Raw genomic sequence first — 24,984 nt, forward strand, 5'->3', positions numbered from 1 at the left:
TAAACCTTTTCTTATGAACCCAGTATGATGTCACACACCTAGGAGGCCAAACGCCACACCTTCCTTCTTTCTGACATGAATCTTTGCTCCCCCTTGTTCCCAGTGTTGAAATCTTTATTACCTGCTCCTGCGTTGTTCCTTCCTGATTGTCATTCCCCACTTCTTCTCTGGTGAGCAGGATGCCATTTTGTAGTTTGCCTCAAGTGCCAAAATGTCTTGGGGCTGGCCCTACTCGGCTGCAACATTTCCTACTTCCTTTTGCCCCCAGTTTGAAGTCCTTGTGTTGTGTGTTTCCCTGCCACTGCTCTCCTGGTTAAATAACAGGTGGAGAAAGACACTATGAGAATGCATTGTTTTTTTGCTTCCATCAGTGTTTTTGAACGTCTGTTTGAGCGAATGTTGTGCTAAAAATATAAAAAATCAGCACACCAGGTCAGCAGGCCTCTGCAGTGTGGGGAAGGAGGTGGGAAACTCAATATAATGTTGCCATATTTGGTCGCAGTCCAGAGCCGTGTGTAATATGTAGTTCTGCCCCCGCTCTCGAGAGTGTGCTAGCACAACAGGCAACATGGAAACGGCAAGGAATGAACACAACTTTCATTTCCTGTTGGGCTTTCTTGGTTTGAAAGAACTCTGTTTATAATAACGCTTTTAACATTTGGCTTAATCCGCTTCACGCTTGATTTAAAGCCTTAATGTAGAACTAAATCCTCTCCTGTGTGGTAACTCTTCAATTAGACAGAAAACTTGCATCGTAAAATAATTTTGGATACTTGACCTCCCTGTCTTGAGCTGAGAAAAGGGCATTTTTCTAAGAGGAATGTACCCGTTGTTTAGGACTTTTCTTTCCAGGTTTTGGATTTCCCCAGTCTTTTCCTGAAAGGTGAAGGGTTATAATTTGTATAATTGGCCCCAGAAGTGAAGTTCTGGGTTGATTCTTTACTTACCTATTGAGTATTCAATAAGAGAATGAGCTAACTGCAAAGAACTGAAATGCTTACTTGACAGTTTTGAAATGGCACCTCTGAAGAATCCCTCCTTTTTCTTCATGCAAATGCTATTCAAATCACTCCTTCAGCAATTAAAGAGCATTAGGCAGGCCCTCAGTTAAGATAAATTTACCTTTTAAAAGTGTATTCCATCATTATTTAAAAGGAAAGCCCCAGAGCGAAATGCATATGCCATTGCCAGCAGCTTTAGTTAAAGCTAAAATTAGCCATGCTGATTAAATGGATTTTGCATAACCTTAACCATTAATCCCTTGTATTGGTTTTTTGCTTTGAAAATCCTATAGCACCAATAACACAAGGTGGCTTAGCAAGTCACTTTGCAGTGCTATTTTGGTAAGAATAAAACTGCTGCATTTTGTACGGCCGTTAAATATTGACACCACCCTTCCGACAACAGCAAGGTAAACTGCTTTCTGATAATGCTTTGGGCCAAACAAAACTCTTTGTTGTATGTGAAGCAGATACAATTTAGACCATTTGTTAAAAGGACGCTGTTTCTGATTTTTTTAAAGGACTGCATTTATTTTTTGCGGTTGCAGTTTCCGAAATGTCTAGGCCCCAGTGTCTTGGAAGGCTTTGGGAATGAGTCCATGAGGCCTCCAAGTGGACATGATATCCAATTTAACATGAATTGGCTTTGAATACAGTAGGTTATTTCCTAGTGTGTGTGAGAGTGAGAGAGAAATAAAGAGAGAGAGAGAGAGCTCAGTTTACAGTGGTACCTCGGGTTACGGACGTTTCAGGTTACAGACGCTTCAGGTTACAGACTCCGCTAACCCAGAAATGCAGTGGTACCTCAGGATGCGAACAGGATCCATTCCGGAGCCCCGTTCGCATCCACAGCAGAATGCAACCTGTGTCTGCATGTGCGCAGGTCGTGATTTGTTGCTTCTGTGCATGCGTGTGGCATCATTTTGAGCATCTGCGCATGCGCGAGCGGCGAAACCCAGAAGTAACACGTTCCATTACTTCCAGGTCGCTGTGGAGCATAACCTGAAAACGCTCAACCTGAAGTGACTTCAACCCAAGGTATGACTGTAGTACCTCAGGTTAAGCACTTTGCTTCAGGATGAGAACAGAAATCGCGTGGCGGCGGTGCGGCAGCAGCGGGAGGCCCCATTAGCTAAAGTGGTACCTCAGGTTAAGAACAGTTTCAGGTTAAGAACGGACCTCCGGAACGAATTAAGTTCTTAACCCGAGGTACCACTGTATTTTAATCAAATATAAGGAGAACGTGGTGGTGGAGAGTGAGGGACACATTGCTAACAGAAGGCAAGGATGTCAGGACCAAAGCAAAGGCAATATAGAGCAAGAACTCCAAGACAAAGGGAAATGGAGAAAAGAGCCAGGAAGGAAGTTCCCTGAAGACAAATTGACTGGTCTAGAGGTTTTGCCTCTTTGGGTGGTTAAGGTATTGGGTCAAATCCTAGTCTTCAAGCGTGGGGTGAAGTGATGCATCACCCTGCCCTGAACCAGTGGAATTTTCAGGGTACCTTGTTAAAAGGGTCTCGGTGGATGTCCCTGTCCTGTAGCCAAGAGTCTGGCAGATGGGCCATAGGGCTCCCAGCAGTGGCCTTAGGACGGCCAACTCAGTAATCAACGTCTTGGAGAGGCCATAATCCTGGCACAACCCCCCAGCAGGAGGCTGAAATGGATGCCTATACACTTTATGCCTGAGCCAAAATTCCACCTAGATCTGTAATCAATAAAGTTGTGGCCATTTTTAATCCAGATCGTTGTTTGCCTGGGTCATTAGTCATATCTTACATGTAGACACTGACCCGCAGGGCAGGCAGTGATACTGCTACTGGGCTCGCAACTTCAAGACAAAGGGAAATGGAGAAAGGGGGAGGTGGGGAGGTGGGAGGCATGCAAAATTAGTGACCGTAGTTTGCCTTGCTTGTTTCAGGTTGGTGAGTTCAGTTAGTTATCTCTACCAGAATTAATCAGAGGTATCTGTTTGTGATAGCTGCATATTTTGAACTTCTTAACAGCATCTCCTTTCCCTGTTCTTGTGGTTTCCCAGCTGCAGAGGTCTTATTTTATTTTGTTTTGTTTTGAATTTGCGATGAATGCGCCACATGCCGTTGTTTCGGGATACATCTCAAAGCTGAGAGTCCAAAACATGCACCAATGGAGAATTTACTTATTGCTGATCTCTCCCACCCTCCAAATCTCTGGAATAATTGCAAATGGATTTGAGGGATTAACTGGTCTTTCAGCTCCTTCCCTTAGGTTCCTTTTAGAAGAGTGTCAAATGCTAAGCTATTATGGAGAGACAATTATTATAGATCTCTACCACTTCAGTTTTGCCCTCCAGAATACTTGAAGAAATCAATTAGTAGGAAAATTATTAATTAATTGAGCACTTAGTGTTCTGACTTTTTTATATCAATTAGTGCTTTTGCCCTCCATGTTCAAAGCGCTACTTCATTAATTGTTTTAAACATCACTTTATCAGCAATGAACCCAAATGAGCTGACAGTTGTGTTTTGTTCACACACACACACACACACACACAAATATATACACAGAGAAATCTGATCAATACAACTCGCTTGAATCCTTCAGCATCATTGATCATGTCATGTCCTGCTGAATAATTGGCTGGTAAAATTGGGTTTTTAGAAGCTAATGATTCAGTAGTTCATGGGTCAATTCAGTAAGAAATTGAACTTGGTTGGAACAGAGGATTTTCTTAATTTTTCCACTGTCGTTTCAAATGGTAGCCTTGAGGATGTCACATTTCTGAACGCCATATTTTTCCATTGCACAACATTGGTATAGTATCTAGTATTTAAAGCATCATATTCACTGCTGACCTATTGTCTTTGTCCATGGAGTTTTCTTGGCAGGGATACTGGAGTGGCTTGCCGGTTCCTCCTGCAGGTGGATCATGTTTGGTCAAAACTCTCCACTATGACCTGTTCATTTTGGGTGCCCTGCTCGGCATAGTTCATAGCTTCTCTGAGTTATTCAAGCCCCTTCGCCACGGCAAGGCAGTGATCCATGGTTTTCCTAGTGACCCATGGTTTCCCCAGTGATCCTAGTGATGTCCCAGTAGTGATGTATGATGTAGTCATGTATGGAAGTGAGAGCTGGACCATCAAGAAGGCTGATCGCTGAAGAATTGATGCTTTTGAATTATGGTGCTGGAGGAGACTCTTGAGTCTGCAAGAAGATCAAACGTATCCATTCTTAAGGAAATCAGCCCTGAGTTCTCACTGGAAGGACAGATCGTGAAGCTGAGGCTCCAATACTTTGGCCACCTCATGAGAAGAGAAGACTCCCTGGAAAAGACCCTGATGTTGGGAAAGATGGAGGGCACAATGAGAAGGGGACGACAGAGGACGAGATGGCTGGACAGTGTTCTCGAAGCTACAAACATGAGTCTGACCAAACTGTGGGAGGCAGTGGAAGACAGGAGTGCCTGGTGTGCTCTGGTCCATGGGGTCACGAAGAGTCGGACACGACTAAACGACTAAACAACAAATTCACTGCTGAAATGTTAAGACCGTAGTACTGATTCTAGAATGCAGATGGTCTAGTCAGGCAATTTTATATTGTATTGCATAAAAATGTATTGTCATGACGAAGCTTCTCACAGTGGTTGGCTGACCTGCCCTATTGTGAGAAAAAATGCAGGTCAGGCAGAAAAATCTCACCTGCCATTGGTCACTCACTTTAAATCCTTGAGAGGGTCAAACAAGTAAGCAGAAAGGGCCGAGAAGCAAGAACCTGAGGAGGCAGCAAGTGGAATGAAATAGGGTAGAGTAGGCAAGGAGGGTTGGAAGAGAAAATACGCCAGAGGCAGTGGCGTGGCAAGGTCAGATGGTACCCGGTACGGAATGGCAGTGTATGGGAAAGGCTAGCAAGAAGAGTCTGAAAGTCACTCTTCTCTGTCTCTGCTTCCCCCTTCCATCCCAATAAAGGGACAATAACCCCCGTTTCCTTTGCAGGGACACTGAAACATGAATGTGCAGCACACTGAATGCTTTAAATGTGCTATATAAAAGTGCTCAATGTTGTTGTTGTTACGATATGGATGCAATGCAGCTGCAAAGTGCTAGCTTGAAAAGTAAACATGATGGGAATGTTGGGACTGCCCGTGGGAAGCAGAGGGACAGTCAATTCACAGTGCGAAGCACCGGAATTAGCTCAGAGTGTAATATGAGCTCTTCCGTTTGTTCCTGTCCAGGAAGTGTTTGTCACTAGACTGCTGGAGCTTGAAGAGAGCAGTCATGTTTTTTGTAATGCTGCAAAGACAGAAATAAAGGCATGTAAATACGTTTCTGTCTATCTCTTTACCCTGCCCGGTGGGAGGGGGGCAGGAAAGAGGGGTGTGTTCTTCTCACGCTGAGAAGGATCGCCTATTGCGACCTAGCCTGGATCTTGCTGGGGAATGCAGCCAGGGAGGTCAACAGGGAATCATGCCGGGTGCCTGGGAGAGTTGCCAGTTTCTCCTGATAAAGGCTTGACTTCCGACAGTTGTTGCTATCAAAAAATTATCAGGAATTGAACTTTGCTATCAAACAGAAGGTGATGTGGACTGCCAGAAAATATCTCTCTATACCACACATTTCTGAAACAGCTCTAGCCCAGTTCGTTTTACCCTTTCAGTTGGGAAATTGGATATAATCTGCCTGATGATTTGGCATGTATAAAAGGAGAAAGTAATAAAGGGGAAGAAGATATTGCAAGGCCCAGCTGAAGATGAGGACTGTTAAATCCTTGCCCTTTTGTTAACCTCTGTTCTTCATATTGAACCAGAAGAACATTAATTTGGCAGAGAGCACCATGACTAAAATTAAGAATTGGGTGTAGTGTAAAATGGCGGTTGGAGTCTTGGAATTTTGCCAATAACAAAACCTGTTTTCTTCTTTCATTGTTTCCAAAGGCAAGACATTATAGGTGACAGACATCTCCCTAGATATCTGGGGATAATTGCTGGTGACAGGAAGTCTTCTCCCTTTTGGAGGGTTCTAAGGTCTAATTCAGGGGCACGGGTGGTGCTGTGGGCTAAACCACAGAGCTTAGGACTTGCCGATCAGAAGGTCAGCGGTTTGAATCCCCACGACGGGGTGAGCTCCCGTTGCTCGGTCCCTGCTCCTGCCAACCTAGCAGTTCGAAAGCACGTCAAAGTGCAAGTAGATAAATAGGTACCGCTCTGGCGGGAAGGTAAACGGCATTTCCGTGTGCTGCTCTGGCTCGCCAGAAGCAGCTTAGTCATGCTGGCCACATGACCCGGAAGCTGTATGCCGGCTCCCTCGGCCAATAAAGTGAGATGAGTGCCGCAACCCCAGAGTCGGTCACGACTGGACCTAATGGTCAGGGGTCCCTTTACCTTTACCTTTTAAGGTCTAATTCACACTTCAGACTGCGCCTATGTCTTTCAGTGGGGAATCCCATGACTGTTTCTCCATATAAATCTCCCTGCACATAAAAAAATAGATGTTAGAGAGAAAAATTCTGTCCTGTTGAGGAGAAGACTAGGCTAGACCTAGTTCCCCTTCTTGTTTTGACATGCAAATTGTCTGTAGTGAGTTCTTACATGAAAGGACATGGGCACCATCTAGAGGTGCAGGCTGGGGCTCATTGGATCCTGACTGTTTTCACGCACTAATCCTGCATCTTGTAAAATTCTATCAGTTATCTTTTATTTGCACAAACAGAATGAATTTCAGGAACCAAAATGCTTTTTCTGTGCAGCCTGAGCAGGAGTAGTGAACGACGTTATAGTTAATTGTTGTAGCTTGTCTACACTTCTCCCACCCCATTGCCCTGCTCACAGTTGTGAAGAATATCCCTATGTTAGGAATGGTCTATGTCACCATTAAGAAAAAGAGGTAGGAATCGGCTGATATATATGTGGACTGAACCTGGATCAAGTGACTTTTCTTCAAGTTCGTCAAGTTCTTAATCTAGCTCAAGGTTGTCATCTGAACTAGCCAGATGTTTAACTGAGAATCGAGCACGGTCAGTCCATCATTTGAAAATAAGACTTTAGAGCTGTCTTACCCCAAAATGACAACTAGACATTCCGTTTTGGCTACTGCAACCTTGGTTTAAGGAGCCATTTGGCACCTAGCTTATACGTCTGAGTTTCTAACACTGCTTGTGGGTGTGCGCTTGCATAGAGGAGCATACTGCATGAACAAGCCAGTTGTGCGTTTGACTAGCAAAATCCCAGTGATTGCAACTAACATTTCCCCAGCTATCGTGATCAGATGAATCTCTGCTAGCCATGTGTATGGACGACCTGTTCAGCAAATAGTCATTTGTGTACTGGAGGAGACTTGAGAGTCCCATGGACTGCAAGAAGATCAAACCTATCCATTCTGAAGGAAATCAGCCCTGAGTGCTCACTGGAAGGACAGATCCTGAAACTGAGGCTCTAATACTGTCAGGCCGCTGTCAGGGAACTGCCATCGGAGCCAGAGGGAGAGGGAGGGCTCCAGAGGGATTACGGAGAGCGTCCCAGGAGGGAGAGAAGCAGCCTATCTATTGGGGAGGGAAATCAGCATAGCACCAGTGGAGAAGGGGGGCAGATGGGGGAATCGGTGAGGTGGCTCCATGACTCCTCTCCGGAGACCAGTGGGGAGAGCATGGGTCCTCCACTGCCCACACCCTCCCTGCGCAGAAGGCTTCCGCGCAGGGAGAGTAGGAGGAGACTCGGTGTCAAAGAGCTTCTTTGCTGGAAGAAGTTCAAGAAACGCCCACTGACGGATTCTGCCAGCGACTGAGACAGCCACGGGTGAGTGGCTGTCCGGACAGAATAGGGTTCACCCAGGTAACTCAGCCAGGTGTGGCGACGATTTACGCACGAGCAACCCCTAGAACCATTACAGCCGCCTCATGAGAAGAGAAGACTCCCTGGAAAACACCCTGATGTTGGGAAAGATGGAGGGCACAAGGAGAAGGGGACGACAGAGGACGAGATGGTTGGACAGGGGCACCGACTTATAAAAAATATTAGGGGGGCGGGGGCCCATACCGACTTATAAAAAATATTGGGGGGGCCCAAGACCTCCAAACCGCTGCTGCTGGGGGAACGAAAGGGGCGAGCCCCGGGCTGCCCCGACCTTAAGTGAACCTGTGAGGGCCCGCCCTTTGCGGCAGCCGATTGGCTGCCGCCGTGGGCGGTGAATATTAATGAGCTAGGGGGAATCCCCGCTTCTCGCGGGGCTGACGCCAGCCCCGCGAGATTGTTGATGGGTCGAGAGCCCGCAACCCCACCCCCTCTCTAGATCGGGAGTGGCTTTGTTTTAACTCATTACTGAATGTATTTTAAAAGGTAACTATCGTCAAACAAGGAAAATAAAAAATACCAACATAATTTTGTGATTTTACAAAGCATAATATAACTAATAATTTTCTTAAATTATTGGGGGGCGGAGCCCCCCCAAACGAATTTTTGAGGGGGCTCGGGCCCCCTCAGGCCCCATGGAGTCGGCCCCTATGTGGTTGGACAGTGTTCTTGAAGCTACTAACATGAGTTTGACCGAACTGCGGGAGGCAGTGGAAGACAGGAGTGCCTGGTGTGCTCTGGTCCATGGGGTCACAAAGAGTCGGACACGACTAAACAACTGAACAACAACCTATCCAGAAACAATTGGAACGCCTTTCATTGGGGGGCAAGGAGTTTCATTTGACTAGGCTCTTTTAGGAACAATTTTATTCCTCTCCTGCCCCTGCCAACCCCCTCCCCCCCTACAACCTCACATCTGTCTAAGTAGCTTCTGGGAAGTTTGCTGGATGTGTCACAGACTATTCCCATGTTACAAATATAGACATATTCTTGGCACTTTGCTACGTGTATCTCAGGAAAGGTTGGAAAAGTAATATGAGAAGCAATTCTGAGTGCTAACGGAATGATCTGGCAGTTTAAAGTTGTCAGTATCTGAGTTGCCGAAAGCAAAGATAATAATTTCAAGTTGTGACATTCAGTAGGAAATTGCTGAGGGCCAATTTGGATGTAGGAAATATTTAACAGGCCTGTGGGTATAATAAACATGTACTACCGTGGGAGAGAAGCATTTATTTATTTTTAGAAATGTGGCAGAGCGGCTAGTCTGAGCAGCGTTGAGACTGAGATAAGTCCCTTCGCTTTCAGATGGACTTGCCTCTTTGTAAGTATGCTTAGGACAACAGCAATGGTGATATGATTTCCCTTCTACAGATAGTTCTGTCAGTAGAGCATGAGATTCTTAATCTCACGGTTGTGGGTTTGAGCCCCACATGGGGCAAAAAGATTCAAGCACTGCAATTCTATGATTCTGCTGCTGTATTTATGGCACCCTGCAACAATGAAGGAATTAACCATAAATTTAAAAACTAATCTTGTAACAGGCCAGAAACAGCTGCCACAGTAGTAAATGCTGGTTTCTAACCAGATTTGGAAAAGAGTATTGAAATAATATTGCCCTTTCTGTCCTTCTAAAAACAGGCATGTTGGGAGGCCAATCTGTACACTGGGTGATGAAGTGACCTAAAGTCAGTTGTCTGCACCTGAGTTTTTGGTCAGACTCATGGAAGAAATTTATACATAAGTTATTGTGGCCTATTATTTAGGACTTCAAATGTGTATATTTTGTGGGGACAGAAGAAGAAAACACTGACTTTCAGCATGGCCATTTGCTGAGAGAATTCTAAGCCGTGTGCATTATTTTATTGCTTTCTGCCTAATAAAAGCCGGAGACAGAATCATTTATTTTTTTATTTATTTTTGAAAAAAGAACTGTTTGGAGTGCTCCAAGTCTACAACCAGAAATGCAAGCTCTACTGCTAACAAAAATGTTGAGTTGAAGCCTGCGGCCTTGTTCCACCTCTATTTTGTCCCCTGCCTAACAAAATGAACCAATTGCCAAAGAGTTAGTGGGTTAAGGCAAGATTGCAGGGTTTTGGCCAGGGTTCAGGTTGCCACCATGTCTGCCAGTTCAGGTTAGAAGGCAAACTTGGAGTGCACCTGAAGACAATGCTCTGAGCTTATCTTCAATCTGTCTTCATCTCTGACTGGAACAATAGTTGTTTTCTTGCTTTAAATCCTCTTGTGCCAGTTTCCAAAGGTATGTCAGGAGCTTTTAATCCAGCTTTTTAACAATTGCAGGCTTTATTACAGAACAAACCTGTCTTGGGCCTGTTCTGGGCATTTGGCCAACACTTGATTGCCATAGCTATTGGGGTGGGTGGGGGAGAATGTATAGCTCAGTATTCAGACATCTCCCTTAAGTATTCTCAGATATTTTTTAAAAAAGAAAGCCTTGTGGATCATATGAAGGTGACCTAAGACACATTCTTTTCAGTGGACCTTGCAAAGTGGAGTTTCCCACTGCTTTGTGACCTTGTTCCTTACATCTTCTGCGGAAAGTTTCTTGAACAAACACAGCTTTCTGTGGAAAGCTCCTTGAACAAACATTGACAAGGGGACAGGAATCAAAGCTCACCGAGACCGAATGTGCTTCAAGGCTCACTCATCTGTATGAGCTGCAGAGTATGATGGACTGAAATGGTCACAATGGCTCCCGGTCACTTCTTGATGGGCTACCAGATTGTCACTTAAAGTGAAATTGGAAGTGGGATTTGTGGTCGCTTCTCAAGGCAGACACCCCCTCAGGGCTTTTGACTGAAACCAAAAGCAACTTTGTGAGACTGTTTCTCAGGGTGGTAGTGGTTCGAAGAAGGTGCACACAACCCTCTGGTAAAATGTGTCAAGCCTTAGCCTACGTCTGAGAGAAGGACGTAAACCGAGGGTTCATTTTGAAGGCCAGCAGGAGAGAAACAGAAAAGCAATAGGACACAGTTGCAGACAGGCAGAAGGTCAGAAATTGCTTCAGGTTGGCTGAGGACAAAGGAGGATCTCAGCACCAGGGGGAGCAAGAAAGAAACACCCATTCACACATTTAAACCATAGTTTGTAACTTGAGGTTGAATCCTGACAAGACAGAAATACTGTTTCTGGGGGACAGAGAGTGGGCAAGTGAGGGAGGCGCAGGTCAATTCTGTGTCCAGGGCAGCTGTCTACCAGCTCCATCTGGTACGCAGGCTGAGACCCTACCTGCCCACAGACTGTCTTGCCAGAGTGGTGCATGCTCTAGTTATCTCCCGCTTGGACTACTGCAATGCACTCTATGTGGGGCTCCCTTTGAAGGTGACCTGGAAACTACAACTAATCCAGAATGTGACAGCTAGACTGGTGACTGGGAGCGGCCACCGAGACCACATAACACCGGTTTTGAAAGACCTAAATTGGCTCCCAGTACGTTTCCGAGCACAATTCAAAGAGTTGGTGTTTACCTTTAAAGCCCTAAATGACCTCAGCCCAGTATACCTGAAGCCCAGTATACCTGAAGCGTCTTCACCCCCATCATTCTGCCCAGAAGCTGAGGTCCAGCGCCAAGGGCTTCTGGTGGTTCCCTCACTGCGAAAAGCCAAGTTACAGGGAACCAGGCAGAGGGCCTTCTCGGTAGTGGCACCCGCCCTGTGGAATGCCCTCCCACCAGATGTCAAAGAGATAAACAACTACCTGACATTTAGAAGACATCTGAAGGCAGCCCTGTTCAGGGAAGTTTTTAATGTGTGACATTTTAATGTATTTTAAAACTTTGTTGGAAGCTGCCCAGAGTGACTGGGGAAACCCAGCCAGAAGGGCGGGGTACAAATAAATTATTATTATTATTATTATTATTATTATTATTATTATTATTATTACTCGAGAATGTGGCCAAGGAGCATGGTTTACCATGGAAAATAGTCCTAGCAATAAACTGACGTCGGCATGAAGGAGCTGAAGACTGTGGCAAAGAGCACATGTTGAATGCTCTGTATGACATTTGAAATAAAAGTGAAACCATGACAAGTAAAGCAATAAAGAGCTCATAGTCACTTCTCTGCATTTGCAAAAACAAAACCCTGTTTGTGGGGAGACACCCATGGAAAACCATGACTTTTATATCAATTTAATATTTTCTAGCCTCCTTCCAATAGTTACTGTGCTATTTTTATGCTGGCTAGGATACTTCCAAATGCTGGAATAGATCTCTTCATACTTGGATGACCAAAGGAATGGGGAAAAAATCAGGGTTTGGCCTATGAAAAACTTGAGTAAATGTCACTGGAGAAGGTCGGTTGTATCTGTTTGCCACTGGTAGATGGTGAAAAAAGCTCTCTTTCTCTGTCTTTGTATATTAACCACGTAGGCATTATTTACTTAGGAAATTTATAAACTGCCTGCTCAATAGAAAATATCTCCAAGCAGCTGACAATTATTTGTAAAACAACTTAAATCCACCATGCAATTGAAAACAAGGCCATCATTAAAAGCTAAGATAAAAGTGAAGAAAACATTCAAAACAAATATAACTAAATCATAAGGTGAATTTTTTTTTGGCAGGTATCTAGTACAGCATAACGAAGGCACCTGCCTAATGTCAAAAAGCAAGGAGTTCCACAGCGCAGGTGCTGCGCCACGAAAAGAATGGCTTCAAAAAAGCGCAATGGACATTACATGCATGTTGCGCAGATATCTAGGTTAGGTTTATTGTGAGCAGAATTGAGAAGATTCACAGGAAAATATGGGAAATGTGCTTAGATTGACAAAATAATCCTAGTTACAGATAGGTAGCCGTGTTGGTCTGCCATAGTCAAAACAAAACAAATTCCTTCCAGTAGCACCTTAAAGACCAACTAAGTCAGTTCTTGGTATGAGCTTTCGTGTGCATGCACACTTCTTCAGATACACTGAAACAGAAGTTTCCAGACCCTTCTATATAGTGAGAAGGTGGGGAGGGGTATTACTCAGAAGGGTGGTGGGAATGGGTGATTGGCAGATAGCTGTGATGAGCCTGTTGACGACTCTTAACGACTGCAATAGGTCTTACAGGAAAAAGCAAGGGGTGAAAATAATCCTACATTGCTTGGACAATATCCATAGGCAATATGGAAAACTGGGCATTGCAGCCATCTCTACATCCGGTCCACATACAATTGATTATTTTAATCTGAATGTGCAAAGTGACTCAGAAAAACAAACTGAGAGGGAATAATGGTGAGTATTCCAGCACGAAGATAATTTTCCTCGCTTGTTGAGTATTTGGCAAGAATGTATTAAGAGGATTTCGCGAACTTTGCTACCTTTTCTGCGACTGGTGGGAAATACTTAGGCAATTTTTTTTGCCTGAAAATGGGAAAAGGGTCTGCTTTTCTGGGAAAGTTTAGGAAAGCCACCTGTTTCACCCTAAACTCCACTTTTTCCACGGTGTTTTCAATTATCTTCATCGGGGAGAAAGAGGATATATGTGTGGCTTAATCTTTCCTGTGCATCTGTTCAAATTGCTCTGAACTGAAACTAAAAAAGGATGAGATCAAAAAAGCTGAAATTGAATGAGATACTGGATATATCCCAGTGACTTTTTTGTTTTTTGTTGAACGGGCAACCTCTAAGATAATCATAGTAAAAAGGCTTCACTGCACCGTTCTAAGTACTGCATCCTTTAATCTCGCTTTCATTTATGTGTCCAAATCAAGCAATGGACAGCCACGCCGAAGAGAAGCCACATTGATCTTTTCTCTCTCTTTCTCATTCCATTAGTTCAGCTTTGGGGCAGGTATGTGTTTTGTGATATTCTCAGAACGAGATAATCATCTCCAAGCATCGCTGCACATCTTTAATAATGCCTGGAACACCAAATAGTATAAAAGCATTAAGTCATTAAAAAAGAGAATAACCTGTATTTACTAGATTTCAAATAGGCGTTTAGATTACTTTGTCACATTAAACTACCGCTGTGCTACTTATCTTTCTTCGCAGGTGCTTGGAAAAAGCGTCCATTAATGTTTTGCAGGCTAAAAAAACACAACAGCATGCACAATAAACAAGTGTTTCTTAGGAAAGAAGGGGGTAGATGGAATAAAAAGACTTGCCGTATTACGGTATTGCACAAATCTTTTGGAAATCTGTGTTACCTACTCTCTTGCAGACTGGTGCAGCTGACTCACTGGAGGGTTGTATTCCCATAGCTGTCAACCGTCCCTTATTTGGCGGGAAAGTCCCTTATCCCAGCGCCGTGTCCCGCTGCTGTCCCTTATTGATGATGTCCCTTAAATTTCCCGGGTTTCAAAGGAAGCAGCTCCTCTCCCTCCCTCCCTGCTGGCCAGGGAGGAGAGAGGCTCAACAGTGTTGCTTGGCTGCATTGCTCACCCAATAAGGAGTTTAGAATGACTGGGGGGTGGAGCTTGCATGCCTTGTGCCGATCAAATCGGCCGCGTTGCCTGGGGACTCGCCTTTGCTCAGCGCTTCCCAGCGGAGAGGTGACGGTGGTTTTCCTTGCTGCATCCCCTTCGCTGGGTTGCTGCGCTGTGGGAACCACCGCTTGAGGCTTCGTTTGGCTGCTGGCTGGGCTTTCTGCCTTTGGCTCGGAGGGGCTCAGAAGTTGAACATACCTGTGCTTGGAAAATCCCTTATTTTGGCTGCTGATCCCATATGTTCGAGGCTGCTGGTCCCTTATTTTCAAATCTGTAAGTTGACAGCTATGCGTATTCCACGTATATAAAAGTAAGAGGCAATTTGTAGTGCAAGCATGAAAGCTGTAGGAATGAGTGGCTAAGCTGCTCTAACATCACAGAGGGACGGCTAACACCAATAAAATTTCAGTAAAAACAAAATAAGAAAAAGAAAAAAGAAAAAAACACAATTTAAAATACAGGTTAAAATACAATTTAAAACGCAGCCTCATTTTAAAAGTCAAAACCATAAGGGGAGGGAAACATAAGGGTCAGACTGAGTCCAAACCAAAGGCCAGGTGGAACAGCAGGCCCTGCGGAAAGATGTCAAGTCCCGCAGGGCCCTAGTCTCTTGTGACAGAGCGTTCCACCAAGTTGGGACCAGTACTGAAAAGGCCCTGCCCTAATTGAGATCAATCTAACCACCTTATGACTTAGGACCTCCAAAATGTTGTCATTTGTGGACCTTAAGGTCCTCCGCGAGGCATACCAGAAGAGCTGAGGTGGTGTGGGGCAACAGCAGCAGCTCCTGTTGCTTCTTTTCCCTCTCTTTGGTGCACAGCGTGAAAGGGCAGCCAGCCATGCCCCCTGCCCCAAAACTTCTCCTGTTCATTCAAGTGTTCAGAAACCTGGTCCTTCCTCAGAACTGGAGCCAGAACTGAAGATGGGAGCCAGCTTCTCTCTGCATGTGACCTCAGCAAGAGGTTGTTTCTGAATGCCACTTAGTCAGGCATGCTGCCACACACACCTCCCTTCTGGCTGCTAAGTTGGCTTTTGTGGAGATTCAATAACAGCAAATAGAATCATAGAGTTGGAAGGGACCCCCAAGACCATCTGTTTCGTCCCCCTGCAACACAGGAATGCTGCCCACAACCATCCCTGTAGAGCTTGAACCACCAAAATTTTGGTTAACCACCAGGCACACTGACCAGTGTTAGAAACTTAGGTGCCAAATGACTCCTTAAACCAGGGTTACAGTCACCAAAATGGAATGCCTAGTTGCCACTTTGGGGTATTATTATTATTATTATTATTATTATTAATCTTCACAAAGAGACCATCTTGAGTCATCCAGTGGCACCATTTTCCATAGACTGGAATGGCCAGCTCCTATCAAGTTTTTCTCTTGCCACGAAGTCTTTTGTGTCTTCTGCCTCCTCCCCTGCCCCCAGATTCCTGTCAGATGCAGTAGTTTGTCACTTTCCAAGGTGAATAGCATTGTTAAATTCTGCCCATGTTTCTAATGTCTCCGCTCCTCCCACTCTTAATATCTGCAAATTTAATTAATCTGCCATTTCCTCCCTCTTCCAGAACATTAATGAAGCAAGCTAAATAGAATCAGAAGCAATACAATTTCTCTGTAATGCATTAATGGCTTTCCCCACCCACCCCAAAGTTGTTGTGTATCATCACCCTTCATTTCAATCAACAGGAGTGTTTATGTCCAATTTAAGCAGATTTCTGTAAAGTATGCTAGTCAGTGTTCTCCTAAAACCTGGCTGTATCACAGCAATTGCTTAATGCTTTCCATTTAGAATTTGTGTAAGAAAATGTAACAAACCAGTCCCAGTGGTTTGTGTAGTTTGAGACTCACTAAATTTCAAGATATGTGTGTACAAATTGGTTATCACTGTATTATAGTGGTGTATCTCTGAATATTCTGCACAGTATGCATAGAATACTTTTATTTCCTTTTTGGTTTTAATGACCAGGATGGTCACAACAACAAATAAGCTTTGACTAACTTTTTATGTCCACGTAAATTATCAGTGAGCGCTGACAATGTCATGTGCAGTTGTATTGTTCAACAACCTACCATTGCTAAAGCAGTAAGGGAAACAGGAAAAATATACTTCTACCACTGGACTTGAAAGCTAGCTGATTTGCAAACTTAAATTAAGTTTTCAAGATGTCTTCTCAGATAGGCTAATATGTTATAATGTCTTGTGACCTGGATTTCTGCCAGGGAGACCTATGTTCAAATCTGTGCTTAGCTTACAGGGTGACCTTGAGCTCCTTGTTCTCTAACTTACTTCATTGGGACGTTGTGAGGGTAAATTGTGGAGAAAGTATTTATGACAACCTGAGTTTGGAAGAAAGGAGGGATAGAAATTCATTCCGCAGGGCTGACCAAGATTTATATGATGCAGATCCAGTTACTGTGCAATGTCTACAAGGGTTTGTGAAGTTTTGCCAGTTGCTTACTTTTTAACCCTTTAAGAAATAGTGTTGCTAAAATAAGACACACAATCTTGCACCGTGGGGTTTGGCCAAATCCGGTGCAGTTCCCAGTTATATACATAATACATACTACTGATTTGCAGCAGTAGATCGAAGCTGCTGGGCGAATGTTTCCCGAGTCAAAGGTTTCCATGTAAAGGAAAGCAGCACGACACAAGTCTGGAATTCACTTAACAGAGTCTGACCTTTTTCTTTTCCCACCCCTCAAAGCGACATGTTGCCCGCGGCCCAATAAACATGAATAACGACCTTAGCATAAATCAATAGGGGTGTGTTTTTACTACTGTCAAGAGGGGAAATAGTTTCTTTCCATGTCTGAACAATAAAGTTGCAATAGTGCCATCTAGTGTGTTGTTTTTAAAAATATATCTGAGCTACTGGAGACCTTTGAGTTTTGTCTTATGCGACAAACGTCTCTGCATTCTTGGGTTGGAGGGCAGAATGGGGACCAACAATGCTTTCGCGTTTCCTTCCGACTGCTTTAGTACTTGAGAACTGAGGAAAGAAGCAGCAGGAAGCGTAACACGGTCGAAATCTTAATGTGCCAGAATGGAGGCAAGAAAACTGGCCTCCTTTGCTGTACAATACTCCTAGACCTGTGGGCAGTCGAGGTTAGGTTGACTACAATGGCTCACCAGTGTATGTGCCGAGAGAACTGTTGTTGTACTAGCCAATATGTTTCTGGGTGGCTTTGCGGCGGCATGGGCTGTGAGAAGGAAGGAACACAAGCAAATCGGCCTCATTAGCTCCTCCTTCTGTTGATGGCACTGATGCCTCCAGGTGTATAATCTTCATTTTTCTGTGGCTGCCTGCACTAAGCTGTCTTTTTAACCATCTGGACTTGGATTGGCCCAAAGTACTTCTAACAGGAGGTCAAGGAAGGAACAGGCATGTTAGCTGTGACTTTCCCACCTCATGAGACAAATCGGGAGCAGTGGCGTAGCGTGGGGGGTGCAGGGGGGGCCGGCCGCACCGGGCGCAACATCTGGGGGTTAGGGTTAGGGGGCGCAAATCCACGGGTTAGGGGGTGCAAATTACTTGCCTTGCCCCGGGTGCTGACAACCCACGCTACGCCACTGATCGGGAGGGCTGACAGGACAAGTTCCTCACCTCTGCGGGTGGCCAAATAAACCATAGTTAAGGCAGGGACTTGGTTCATATGTGAAGCTCCAAACTATAGTATAACCAAACTGCGATGAAGTTCTGTGGTTCCTTATTGCTGCTGGTGTGATGGTTCTTTTGTTAAAGTTTGGAGTGTTTTGAATACAGTGGTACCTCGGGTTAAGTACTTAATTCGTTCCGGAGGTCCGTTCTTAACCTGAAACTGTTCTTAACCTGAGGTACCACTTTAGCTAATGGGGCCTCCATCTGCTGCCACACTGATGCCACGCGATTTGTGTTCTCATCCTGAAGCAAAGTTCTTAACCCGAGGTACTATTTCTGGGTTAGCGGAGTCTGTAACCTGAAGCGTATGTAACCTGAAGCATATGTAACCTGAGGTACCACTGTACTTAACAACCTCTTGTATTTATTTTTGGAGGAGGCAGAAAGTTGTTTTCTTAAAGCATGCTGGTCTCCCCTTTTTCTGCAATAGAAAATTCCTCAGAAACACTCTGTGAGACAAAGTCCTTGCTCAATCACTGCTCTCTCTCTCTCTCTTAACAGTAGCACGGGAGATAAAACGCTGCCCTCTGAACCCCGGGTATCCAAGCTATTATAAACGAAGCAAGATTTATTCTAGAGACCTGGAGCAGACACGTCACTTCTTCTGTCCTCTCTGATTGACAGAAATCTGCTTGGGGCAAAAGCAGGCAGGAAACAGCAAGCATTCGCTGACTGAGAAAGAGACAGACCATCCTAGGAACATGGCCTCAGCTCTTTCTGGTTCATCCAGCACCCTTGACTCTTCTGCAGACTCCAGCTGGAATCCGGAAGGCGTTTCTTTCCCAAAACCGTTTGCTTGGGGTGCATCCACTGCCGCGTACCAGGTTGAAGGTATTTGATTTTTCTTTAAATAAACTTATTTGCAGTATTTTGTGGCAAATGGATGAAATCGGGTTTCTGAAAATGGATTGACTGTCATAATGATTTATCCTTCGTAAATAAGGAGGAGAAGGAGTCTCATGAAGTTTGGGAAGAGATTTCCTCCATTACATTGCTCTCTTCCGGCAGTAGCAGAACTCAGTAACCTCCTTCAAAGAAACACTTGATGGGAGGGAAATAATGGGAATGGATTCCTTTAGATCCCAAATGCAGACGGAAGATAGTACGAAATTTGAGCAGTTTGTAATCTTTTTGTAGTTGAAAAATCGCAACACAGATTATACTTTTAGGGCTGAGTTTATAAAGATGCTTTCATTTATTCAGACATTGATACTCTTGTCTTTCTATAATAATAATAATAATAATAATAATAATAATAATAATAATAATAATAATTTGGGTAGAAGATTCCAGATAAAAGTATATGTTATGTATAGAAGTGCTCACCCTGGCCACCAGGGGTATTATGTATATAGTTTTCACTCAGGTCCACGTCAGTTAATTTAGGTGGGAAACCCTGGGGTTTTGTTGTTATAATGTTGTCAGCCGGCTGCCTATAAAAGCAGGCCGGCTGAGCTGTTCAGTTCAGTTCAGTTCCAGCTTACTATGAAGAACCACTTGGAGAAATCTCTGTGTCGTCTGCTTTGTCAACCCACTACTTAATAGTATAAATTGCCACAAAAAAAAGCATGTGCTCACAGGATTTCCTCTGAGGGAGAAGTGAAATGAACAAAAGGGTATGTTCGCAAGTGCTTTTTTTGTCCCATGTGCTGCATTTATTTAATTCATTTTTTTTATCTGGAACATTTGTAGATTGCTCAATATTTAACAAAGGTAAAACAAGATAGTATAAAGCTTATAAGATAAAGTTATAATAAAAGGCTACCAACCAATACCGTCTCTGCAGAAGATAAGCCTTCAGAAACTTTACGAAGTCTTTAATAGATGACAGAAAGTGATGATCTGCCTGATCTCCATGGGGAAAGTGCTCTACAGGGCAGGTGCCAAGACCTGAGCCATGGAACAAACCTCTGACACATTGTGTAGGAGAATATGTAGCTGGAAGAGAATTTAAAAACAACAGCACCTGAGGTTCAAGTTGGCTTCTAGATCCATCACGCAGGGATGCCGACATGATCTCCTGGGCCTGGTACGCTGTGGGTAGATCCACATCATACATAAAATATGCATCCAGTGCACATTTAAAGCACATGACTTCTGCCAAAGAAACCTGGGAGCAGTAGCTTTCCCCGTACAGTTGTACCTTGGATCCCGAATGCCTTGGTACTTGGACATTTTGGCTCCTGAACACCGCAAACCCAGAAGAAGTGAGTGTTCAGGTTTGTGAATGTTCTTTGGAGCCTGAACGTTCAACAGGGCTTCCGATTGGCTGCAGGAGCTTCCTGCAGCCAATCAGAAGCCGTGCTTTGGTTTCCGAAAGTTTTGGAAGTCGAATGGACTTCCGGAACAGATTCCGTTCAACTTCCAAGGTACGACTGTACTCTTTTGGCACCAGTTTAAAACTTAACTCTTCTCCCAGGCATCTGACAGAGTATGATGAGCTGTTTGATGCTGTTTTTGATTGTTCTTCTGCTGGGTTCATTCAAGCATTATTAGAACGCTTTTACTGATATGTTTTACATGTTGTAAATTTCGGCTTTTAACCTTTTGTAAGTCACTTAGAAACTTCTTTGAAGCAAATGACTCAGAAATCGAATAAATAAAATAATATAATATCATCACCGTTGATAACAATAAAGGGACCATTAGGTCCAGTTGTGGCCGACTCTGGGGTTGCGGCGCTCATCTCGCTTTATTGGCTGAGGGAGCCGGCGTACAGCTTCTGGGTCATGTGGCCAGCATGTTCTGGCGAACTAGAGCAGCACACAGAAACGTCTTTTACCTTCCCGCTGGAGCAGTACCTATTTATCTACTTGCACATTGATGTGCCTTCGAACTGCTAGGTTGGCAGGAGCAGGGACCAAGCAACGAGAGCTCACCCCGTCGCGGGGATTCGAACCACCGACCTTCTGATCGGCAAGTCCTAGGCTCTGTGGTTTAACCCACAGCGCCACCTGAATCCCTTATACAATATACTTATTCCCAAATAAGACCCTCCAGAAGGGATGAATGCTCCTTTATTTTAGTTCATGCCTCAGGTGAGGTTGTTGTGTAAACCCTTACAGAGCAAATGGGAATTGTTTGCCGGAAGATCCTTCCCTGAAGATAAGAATATATTCTGGGTTTGGAAGAGAAAAAGTCTTGTTTGTTTCTTCAGATTATGAGTAACACATCCCATAACTGAGGGGTTCAGGACTGCAATGAAAGAAGGCCTGTGTCTAGTCACGTTTTTGTCCTGTAGCTCTGAAAGTCCCACATTGGATGACATTTTTGCAAGTTTAGCAGAGTTTGTTAACTTTTAAAAGGGTTGAAGTATCATTCTGATTGTGCCAGGTGAGCTCAAAGGGCAGCTCAAAGTGCCTTGTGACCCAGAAATAACAAGGTGAATTTTCAACAGAGCACTCAAAGGTGTTTCTTCTTACCAAAGGCCATCCCTCTGATAAATTTCAGTTTTCTGTGATAAAACTCTTTTTAACCAGATACATATCAGATTTTTTTTTTGTTTTTTACACTTGGTTTTCTCCTGTGGAGGAAGAAGCAGAATAAATAATGAATAAATAGCAGTAGTTGTGATGCATTCTTACAGGCTGGTTTGTGCACGAGGAAAACCAGTTAACTTGCAAACAACTGGACTCAATGCATGGCTTGGATAAACTGGAACTTCTATGTAAGTGGTAAATATGTAGGTGCTCATCTATTCCCCTGTATGATAGACAATTCCTGACATTAGAATACAGAAATGTGGGGATTCATGTCTATTTGTAAGTGGCTTTCGGTTGCCCTAGGTGAGATAAAGCGACTGACAAATTTAAGAGATAAATAAGAACAGTAATACAAAAATTGAGGTCAGTTCTAGCTAGCTAATAATACAGTGGTGCCCTGCAAAATGAATGCCTCGCAAGACGAAAAACCCGCTAGACGAAAGGGATGAGCTCTGGTCCATGGGGTCACAAAGAGTCGGACACGACTAAATGACTAAACAACAACAACAACATTTATTTCACTGTTGCATTTTTTATCATGCCTTATTCTCCAAAGAGCTCAACATGGCATACATTATTCTCCCCCTTCCCATTGATGCTGGCACCTGTCTGCTTCAAGAGACAGTGGAGTGCACCTCTGGGGTGAAGTCAAATCCCTGCATTAGCAGCACCGAAATGGCTAGCCTGGGCAGAGGTCCTGGGCTGCCCAGATCACAATACATCCCCTCTTGGCCTTGCTTATGTGGTCCACAGGAAAGCAGAGCAATATGTTTGGCACCAGCTTGGCTGCAGAAGCTGCCAGGAGGACGACAAGACACTATCCAACCATCTTAGGGACTCCACTATGTATTTGTGTAGGTTTTACTCCATAGCCTTTTCTTCTCCCAAAGTTATCCCACAAGGTAACAGAGGTTTAAGATAAGAGTTTTCTTCTCCTAGACGGGCTACCTTCCCAGTTGGACAATAATGATCATTGATTATTTATACCGCACCCATTTGGCTGGGTCCCCCCGGGAGGCTCCCAACAGAATACTGACAACAATAAAAGTGGTAAAATATCAAACATTAAAAACTTCCCTAAATAGGGCTGCCTTCAGATGTCTTCTAAAAGTCAGATAGTTGTTTATTTCCTTGACATCTGATGGGAGGGCGTTCCACAGGGAGGGTGCCACTACCAAGAAGGCCCTCTGCCTGGTTCCCTGTAGCTTTGCTTCTTGCAGTGAGGGAACCACCAGAAGGCCCTTGGTGCTGGACCTCAGTGTCCAGGCTGAATGATGGGGGTGGAGACACTCCTTAAGGTATACAGGGCTGAGTCTATTTAGGGCTTTAAATCCCCATCTGCCTCTCACTTCCCTCTACATCACATGCAGGAATCTCCTTCTTGACTGTTGGACCCACTATTGGTCTCCTCTGCTCAATCCACCAGAGCCTGTTTTTGCATGCAGGGGAAGACCTTAAATCACTGAGGTTTTGAAACCTATCGGCTACCCTCACCTGGTTTAGCTGGCCAGTCAAAGCTGTTTCCCAGGGTGTGGCTGCTGTCACATGCTGACAGCTTCTAGGAGCCCCTGATTAGAGCTGAGTTCAGGGTGGGGACCAAAGGTGGACAAACTACCCCAGAAGGAGCACAACATGTCCGCCACCAGAGATACTCCTCCTCCACTAGCACCCCATACACATCTCCCCATTATATAGGCTGAAAAACAGTGATTTTTGCACATGGTCCATGAGCTTCATGGGTTAGTGGAGATTTGTACCTTGGTCTTCCGTCTCCCAGTCCAACACGCTAACCACTACTCCACGCACTGAACCTATGTGCCTAGGCACCATTAAGTCAAATGCTAACACTTATCTGAAAACAATTTGGCTGTCTCCTTTTTTGCTGGAAATACCGATGGTTCTGAAGAAATGCCAAGATGTGTCAAAGCAGTGGCTATTTGAGGCCTTCATGCTGCATGTGGAAGAACATTTGAGATCGTCCTTTAAATAACATTAAACTGGGAGGATGCTTGCATTGTCTGAGCGTCATCAGATGTTTCCAGCACATCCCCTGCAGTGAGGGAAGTTGGCTGTGGCTTTGTCCAGAAGAGGCAATGGAGTTATAAGCCTAGTTCACATCAGTATGCCCATCACTCATTGACTCCGGTGCCATCAAGGGGCAACTTGCAGCTCTGAATGAGCTGTCTCGGGTCAAGCGCCTTGAGCTTTCTTCTTCTTTTTTAAAAAAATATTTTTTATTAAATTTTTCAAAAAATAGAAATTAAAGAAAAACAAAGAACAATGCATAACACTGTAAACACACCTATACATATTTTCCAAAATGAAAACTAATAAAAATAAAAAATGAAAAGAAAAATGAAAGATATAAAGAAAAAAGACAAAAGAAAAGAAAAAACACTTTTCATAACCTGGAATATTACCAAATTCTTGCTTCAAATCTGCAATATATAAATCTTAGTTAAAATATTATAAAAGACTTCCACCGCATTCACCACACGTCTCTTAGTTGTCTTACTCGCATTTACATCTGTTCTTCAATCATTTCCATTCTTTAGATTCTTTCATAATCAATCAAATCTTTATGTTCTCTGTATTCTTCACAAGGTTAATCTAGACACAACCAAACTTTCGTATTTGAGCCCTGCTTGTATAAATAATCATTTAAACATTTCCATTGTTTCTGAATTAAATTTTTTGAATTACGCCTTATTAAATCTGTGAGTTTTGCTAACTCCAGGTACTCACAAAGTTTACTTAACCATTCCCCCTTTGTTAGAATATAATTTCCTTTCCAATGACTGGCTTTCTTCATTGAGCAGCACTGCGCACAAGGCAACATGAGCTGATGAAGCCTCAGCGCATGTCAGGCTTCAGGGAATCTGATCCTCCTCCACGACAGGCTGCCAGTAATAGATAGACAAGAAGCTCTTACCAAGTCTTCAATATTCACAGAGAGAGGCTTAGAAATGCTGTATCTTGGAGTAATGGCGTTGCCACTTCCTTTCTCAATCACCAACAGCACTGCCCCCCCCCCCTTACAGTGGCTGCTTAAGGACAATTGCCTCTTCGCTTTCTGCTCTCCTACTTTCACTGCTTGCTGGGTTCTGGGAGAAAGGGGTCTGGAATTCTTTCTAGTGATAACGTCTCAACCAGCTGCTTCTCCCAGAATCTCCCAGCTTTGCCCCTCTTCCATCTCTCAGCCGTGACCTTCTGCAAACCACTGTTGTAAATATATACTATCTTCCTCTCCAAGATTCAAGAGAAGGGGGAAGCAGTCGCCACCATTCCTCCTCAGTCCAGTCCCTGACAGCACCTCACCAGAGGCATGGAGGGCTTCACTAGGAGGAGGTGGTGCCAGAGGCAAGTCAGGAGACTATATTGCAGCAGTTGATGTGTCCACTGTCACTGAGGCAGCCCTTTCCTCTGACAACCAGCTCAACTCCTCCCCAGCATCTAGACCATCAGCTTGCATCTACTGTGCGAAAATCACAATGTGGGGAAAACCGCGGGGAAATGTGGGGAAAGCGAGCCAGTGCCTCCACATAGCTCCATCCTTATTTCAGACATTGTGATATATCAGTATGTCGCGA

General features: G+C 44.2%; 1 protein-coding gene across 4 annotated transcripts in view; it reads left to right on the plus strand.

The window, feature by feature from the left end:
- The window catches only part of LOC309349923 (cytosolic beta-glucosidase-like), a 102,191-nt gene that overhangs the window by 26,249 nt on the left and 50,958 nt on the right, over window positions 1-24,984 (plus strand). For 2 of the 4 annotated variants that reach the window (XM_081876360.1, XM_081876363.1), the window contains exon 2: window positions 18,414-18,743. In XM_081876360.1, coding sequence (XP_081732486.1) covers window positions 18,614-18,743 — 130 coding nt within the window. In that variant the 5' untranslated portion in view covers window positions 18,414-18,613. Of the gene's footprint in view, window positions 1-15,695; window positions 15,716-18,413; window positions 18,744-24,984 lie in introns of those variants that run through there. The other 2 variants (XM_081876362.1, XM_081876361.1) reach the window with 2 other exon arrangements.

The sequence above is a fragment of the Podarcis erhardii genome (assembly GCF_964252035.2).
Source record: "Podarcis erhardii genome assembly, chromosome: 9".
NCBI lineage: Eukaryota > Metazoa > Chordata > Lepidosauria > Squamata > Lacertidae > Podarcis > Podarcis erhardii.